Source organism: Gregarina niphandrodes, assembly GCF_000223845.1.
Source record: "Gregarina niphandrodes unplaced genomic scaffold scaffold00037, whole genome shotgun sequence".
Classification (NCBI taxonomy): Eukaryota; Apicomplexa; class Conoidasida; order Eugregarinorida; family Gregarinidae; genus Gregarina; species Gregarina niphandrodes.
Genome location: NW_011645806.1, coordinates 97,332 through 103,293, shown reverse-complemented (window position 1 = coordinate 103,293; position 5,962 = coordinate 97,332). Strand labels below are relative to the sequence as shown.

At 59.6% G+C, this 5,962-nt stretch overlaps 4 protein-coding genes across 4 annotated transcripts; all 4 read right to left on the bottom strand.

Annotated features, from left to right (window-relative positions):
- Positions 1-32: 32 nt before the first annotated feature.
- Positions 33-973, bottom strand: GNI_138770 (hypothetical protein; the record flags this gene model as incomplete). Its single annotated transcript, XM_011134207.1, has 2 exons — positions 33-103; positions 166-973. 2 exons carry the CDS (start codon positions 971-973, stop codon positions 33-35), a joined length of 879 nt encoding a protein of 292 aa, XP_011132509.1.
- A 300-nt stretch (positions 974-1,273) lies between these two features.
- GNI_138760 (putative SET and MYND domain protein 3) lies at positions 1,274-3,207 on the bottom strand (the record flags this gene model as incomplete). Its single annotated transcript, XM_011134206.1, has 2 exons — positions 1,274-3,067; positions 3,148-3,207. 2 exons carry the CDS (start codon positions 3,205-3,207, stop codon positions 1,274-1,276), a joined length of 1,854 nt encoding a protein of 617 aa, XP_011132508.1.
- Positions 3,208-3,653: 446 nt separating this feature from the next.
- On the bottom strand, positions 3,654-4,430 carry GNI_138750 (purine nucleoside phosphorylase deoD-type; the record flags this gene model as incomplete). Its single annotated transcript, XM_011134205.1, has 1 exon — positions 3,654-4,430. The coding sequence occupies one exon, from the start codon at positions 4,428-4,430 to the stop codon at positions 3,654-3,656; it is 777 nt and encodes a 258-aa protein (XP_011132507.1).
- A 325-nt stretch (positions 4,431-4,755) lies between these two features.
- GNI_138740 (hypothetical protein) lies at positions 4,756-5,859 on the bottom strand (the record flags this gene model as incomplete). The annotated part of the gene is made up of 1 exon (XM_011134204.1): positions 4,756-5,859. One exon carries the CDS (start codon positions 5,857-5,859, stop codon positions 4,756-4,758), a length of 1,104 nt encoding a protein of 367 aa, XP_011132506.1.
- Positions 5,860-5,962: the final 103 nt, after the last annotated feature.

Sequence of the window (5,962 nt, the reverse complement as noted above, 5' to 3'; positions counted from 1 at the left end):
TGGTCATTACAGGGTTCGACTGCAGCGGCGGGTTATTCCGCGCCGAGGGCTGCACAGACGGCGGCCGCTGCGCCGAAGGTTGCCGCTGAGTACCCGGTAGACGCTGAGTACCCGGTAGGCGCTGGGTCGGGGGCTGGCGCTGCACTGAGGGTTGCCTCTGAGTACCGGGCTGTCTCTGAGTACCCGGTTGGCGCAGAGTACCCGGCTGCGGACCGGCGGGGTGCGCCGCCGGACTAAGCAGCTGCGACAGGTCGCGGTTCATCGGCGGGCCGCGCGCAGACTGGATCTGGCGCGCGGACTGCCCGCCGTTCTGCGGCTGCCGGCGTGTGATGTGGGAGAGCACAATGCCGCCCGCGGAGTTCAGCGGCTTTGGTCTGTCCTGTCCCTGGAAGCTCTGAGCCGGTCCCGGTCCCTGGAAGCTCTGGAAGTTGCCGACCTGGTAGGTGTTGGCGCGGTGGGGCACCTGTTGAGGTTGGTCCAATTCCGCGCCCGGGTCGTCCGCGTAGTCACCGTCGTCGTCGTCGTCAAGTTGTTCGGCGGTGGGTTGCATCTCGTGGCGGACTTGGTACTCGGGTACATAGCGCGTACCGAGTGCGTAATCAGCAGCAGCGGCGGTTTCGTCGACGAATTCGCCGGAGTAGCGGCGGCTGGAGGCTCCGGGACTAGAGGCGCGGCTTTCAGGCGGTGTGACATTCTTCTTGAGCGGGACCTGGATGTAAGCGTTAGCCCAGTCAAGCGAGTTGTGAAGGTCGGCTGGAATCTGCGAAAGACTTTCCCGACTGAGTGCGAGCGCCTCCTCCTCCTCATCCGGCTGTGTAAAACGGTTGACTAACGGCAGGTTCGTGATCTTGTTCAAAATTCGGTCACCCAACGCCTCGACCTTGTCTGGCAACTCTCGCACACCCGCTTGGATACGGTCCTGCGTCTGCTGCAACCCATCCCGCGCGAACCGCGCCAACCGAACAATGCTCATCTCACGCTGCGCATCCCGCCGACTATCCGGACAGAACACACATGGCGCCGGCTTCCGGATTCGAACACGCCCCTCACTGAACACACGCTGCGGCCCATACACTGGTCGCCGGCGACCCGACGCCGCCGGCTCACACGTCACAATCGGCTGCAAGTGATGATGGTGGTGGCACCCATTCATAATGCATGTCCTTAGGGTGTGTGGTGCACACGTGAATTTCCAACTCTAACGCGGCCACGTCGCCCGCTAGGACTGTGCCCGTTAGGACTGCGCCCGTAAGGACCGAGGTGGACCGTCGGGCTAAGGACGCGACCTTCGGGCGTGTTGTTTGTTGAGGTCCGTAAGAATTTGGCCAGCCGCCCTGGTTTTCGAAAAATCCCGGCCGAACAGACAGTAATAGCCGAACTCAATCTCCGTATACAACGCTTTCAGGTACGCGAGCATGTAGTCCACGTCTGCAAGCGGATTACTGAAGGCGGGTACGACGTTCGCGTTCCGGGAGCTGCTGTCGTGGGGCGTCTGCTGCGTAGCCGGCACCCGGTCCGAGCGCAAACCGGTTAAGTTGCGCAACTTGCCCTTTTCGCTGTTGAATTCCGAGCGTAGAGCCTCCCCGTAGCGGTCCAGAATTTCGAGGCGCTCGAGATGGTTTTCGCAGTCGCGGTAAATAAAGGTAAGGAACACGAGCTGTTTCGCCAAGTGCTTCCAATCCGTCAGACGCCGACGCAGGTCATAGAGATGGAGGTTCAACGGATGCAAACTCGGCTCCAGTGCGCGCTCAGACGCCACGCATACCACGTCGAACGATCGCGCCGAGGCCTGGAATTCCACCTCGTTCACTAAGGCCTTCACCGCGCCGATTTGCTGCACCATCTGCTCATTCAAAGGCTGGACTGATGCCCGGTGCATAGCGCCTGACTGGGCAGTCGAGGGTCTGGTAGAAGGTCGAGTAGAGGGACGAGTGTCGCCTTCTTCCAGCCAGCCGGCCGGCGTCAGCTTCGAGTGGTCGATTAGGCCGTAGTTGGGATTGGCGTTTGGGAAGCTGCGGGACGCCGTGTACCCTCCTGTCTCTGGCGGGCCTGACGAGACCGTTTGTCTTAAACCCTCATCAATAAAGCAGTAAGCGTTCTGGTTCTCGTATATGGAATTTATCAGGGCACTATCAGGTATAATCCCGGCCAGATCCCGCGCAACTGAATGCACGTCTTCCAACTCCAACGGCCCTGCGCAGCGGCGACAAGAACATTGGACGCTGAACCGGTGCTTCAGCAGGTTCTGACGGTCCTCCTTAGGCAGTAGGGGCGACACCTTGGCCACAGTCACTTCCTCGTCCACCCGGAGGTCGCGGAGAGCCGTTAGATAACCAATTTGACCTTTGACATACAAATAGCAATTGGGCGCACACGCGTGTGCGACGAGGGAAAGCTTGGGAAATAGAGATCGAATATCACAAGGGGGAGTCGGCAGGTCAGGGCAAGAGCTATCTATGCTGCCGCTTCGACGTCGGTCCAGCTGCAAGACGGCGTCCAGGCGTTTATCTTCCATTTCCGGGGGCAGTTCTTGGACTGCTGTATAAATAGTTGGGTCGATGTTTGGTCGGAGCTTCAAGGCGAGGCAGTGAGACTGGAGCGCACGCAGCACCTGCCTGCAGACCGCAATCTTCTCATCCATTGTGCAGCGCCACGGCTGGTCGCAAATGCATGTCCAAGTTACAATGGTGTCGCAAATTCCGACTACGGCCTCGAGAGAGTCAGGGGTCCAGCCGTTCAACGTTTCTTGTATGGGCAACCAGAGAAGATCTTGTGGAGGAGTGGGGGGCGTGTCCGCCGACCTCAGGTCGAACGTTGACCAGCCCCGAATAGTGATCGGCGCGGGGTCACCGGAGCGCAAGGCGGAGATAATCTGGTTATCAAACAGAAACTTATCCGGGACGCGTCCAGGCCTTCTCTCGTTCAACAAGACATGGAGTCCGCAGCGGTTGTCCACATCGGTGGCTGTGGTGATGAGCTTAATGCACGCCGCAGTCAACAAAGCGTACTCCTGCTGCTCCTGGTTCAATCTCCGGTGGTACGTCGCGGCTCTCTTATACGCAGCACACTACGACAAACAACAACGCTCCACCCAGTGACTGCACGGGTGACTGAGACTGCACTTCTCGCCCGTATGTGTGTGCTTACTAAAGGGGCGTGACTAGGTTGGTGTGTGAGCTTGCATTTTTTGGAGCAGTACACCAACATGTTGCACTCCGTGCACTGCTTGGGTCGCCGGTGCAGAAGCAGGACGCTGCCATCAGTGGGTCCGTGGCAGGAGGCGCAGCGTTGGTCGCGGCAAAACTCGACCAGCGGCCGTTCACTGAAAATGCAGGTTCCCGCCGGGATGTCCTGCCCAGCCACCACCGCCGGTCGCTCAGATCCAGGCTCCCCTCCCAGACCAAAGACGCTTTCGGTAACGGTGTCCACCGTGTCTGCGCCGAACACTGTGTCGGCGGTCACCGCGACCGTTTTGGAGCTTGCCATGCCGCGTTGCGCACTCCCGCCCTTCGCCACTTCCGCCGCGGCATCCGTCTGCCGGTAGACCAGTTCCAGCACCATGCCGGCTAGATCCAAATTACTCAAGGTTAAAAATGGGACGCAAAAACGTGTGCCGATCCGGCACTGACCTTGTTGCTTCAGTACTGTACTCCCTAGGCGGTGGTGTTGGCGGCGATGTCAAGTGCGATTTGCATCATGGCGTGGAACGCGTTTTGACGTTCGTCACTAGTGGTTTTGGCGCCGGTTTTGATCTCGTCGGAGATGGTGCAGATGCATAGCGCCTTACGCCCAGTACGGGCGGCGTTGCAGTACAGTGCGGCGGCTTCCATTTCAACGGCGAGGACGCCCATCTTTTCCCACTCGAGAGTGGATTGGGAGTCGTCGTAGAAGCGATCCGAGGAGAAGAGATTGCCGACTTTGTAGCGGACTTGGCTGTTTTCACAGACCTTGACGGCTTCTTGAATCAGGCCGAAATCGCCAATAGGGCAAAACCGACCGGGGAGCTTGTACTGTTCCACGTAACCACTGTCCGTACAGGTAGCCTGACCGATGACGATGTCGTATAGCTTCATATCGTCACTGATAGAACCCGCCGAACCCACTCGAATGATTTGTTTAACGCCGAACATTGTGAACAACTCGTAGCTATAAATCCCGATCGACGGCATGCCCATACCACTCGCCATCACGCTAATGCGCTTACCCTTGTAGTAACCCGTATAACCCTGGACACCTCGGACGTTGTTCACTAACACCGCTTTCTCCAAATACGTCTCAGCTATTAACTTCGCGCGCAACGGGTCACCCGGCATCAAAACCGTCTCGCCAAAGTCACCAGGCTCACATGATATGTGCGGAGAAACAGACGCCTTCTTGTCCAAGACTGCCGGCTCCGGGGTCGCCTTCACGGTAGGTACACCCAACGCCATTATTTTTCAAATGTCCGCGTCCAAAAATTAACCCACCTCATTAACCGTTTCGACCGCACCGCTGGCCCGTAACCCGCCCGACCGGCTTGTAGCCCGACCCTCTTGCGTCCGGCCAGCTCGGTGCTGGACTGGACCTCGACCCCGGTGCTGGACTGGACCTCGGCCCCGGTGCTGGACTCAACCCCGACCCTGCTGCTGGACTGGACCTCGACCCTGCTGCTGGACTGGACCCCGGCCCTGCTGCTGGACTGGACCTCGACCCTGCTGCTGGACTGGACCCCGGCCCTGGTACTGGACAGGACCCTGATGGTGGACCCTGTTGGGTCTAGGGGGCAGCCTGTTGTATTTTGAGTTCGACAAGCATGTCGTGGACGTCGCCAACCATGGAGAGGAGAAGGTCTTCGGCGGCTCCCTCATCCGAGCTCTTATAGACCGCTTCGCGCAGCAAATCCAGTTCGACCAGCAATTGCGTACGAGCCCGGACACCGCCGTAGCGCACATATCCGAACTTTGTTCGTGACCGCCGGTCCACGACCCGGTCCAAACGGTCCTCGGAGTCGCGCCGTACAACTGCCCCGACCCGCGAGACCCCGTGCACGGCCACGCTGCTCCGACCCAGGTACGAACTGCGAGGCTCTGAACACCTATCCGGCCCGTTCTGGAACCTTTCCGGCCCGTTCTGGAACCTTTCCGGCCCGTTCTGGAACCTTTCCGGCCCGTTCTGGAACCTTTCCAGCCCGTTCTGGAACCTTTCCGGCCCGTTCTGGAACCTTTCCGGGCCGTTCTGGAACCTTTCCGGGCCGTTCTGGAACCTTTCCGGTCCACCGTTGAACATTTCCGGTCCACCGTTGAATTTGTCCGGGTCATTGTGGAATTTTTCCGGCCCACTGTTAAATCTACTCGGGTTGAACTTATTCGGGTATACATCCGAACCTTCTCGAGGCCTGTCCAAACCTTCCGGCGGCCTATCGGAACCTTCCCGAGGCCTATCGGAACCTTCCCGAGGCCTTTCGGGATTTTCTCGTGGCCTATCCGAGCCATCCCGATAACAGTCCGGCCCGTCCACGTATCGGTACCGATCTGGACCGTCGCGGTACCTCTCTCGTTCCGCACCGTCTGGGTACCGGTGTCGATTTGGGCCGTCCGGGCAGCGATACCGGTCGTCCCGGTACCGGTACGGGCCGTCCTGGTACATCTCGTGGCTGTTGCTAGGGCGGCCGCTATCCCTCAAATTCCGGATTGATCGCTCGTCTTCCGTCGGCACTTGTCGACTCGAGCTGGCCCGTCTTGCCAACGGCGGCTTGGGTTCAGCCGGTCGCGACTCAACCGGTCGAGACTCAACCGGTCGCGACTCAACCTTCTCCGGAGACCGAGCATTGCGCGTTTCCAAATGTCGTTTACTCACGGGCCAGCTTTGCAAGGGCGACATTTCCTCCGGTCTATCGACCCGCCCGGGCGAAGTTCCGGGGCGCGGCCGAATAGGCACGTCGTGGGGCCTAGCCGGTTCAGAGTCGCTTGGCCGCGGCCCGGGA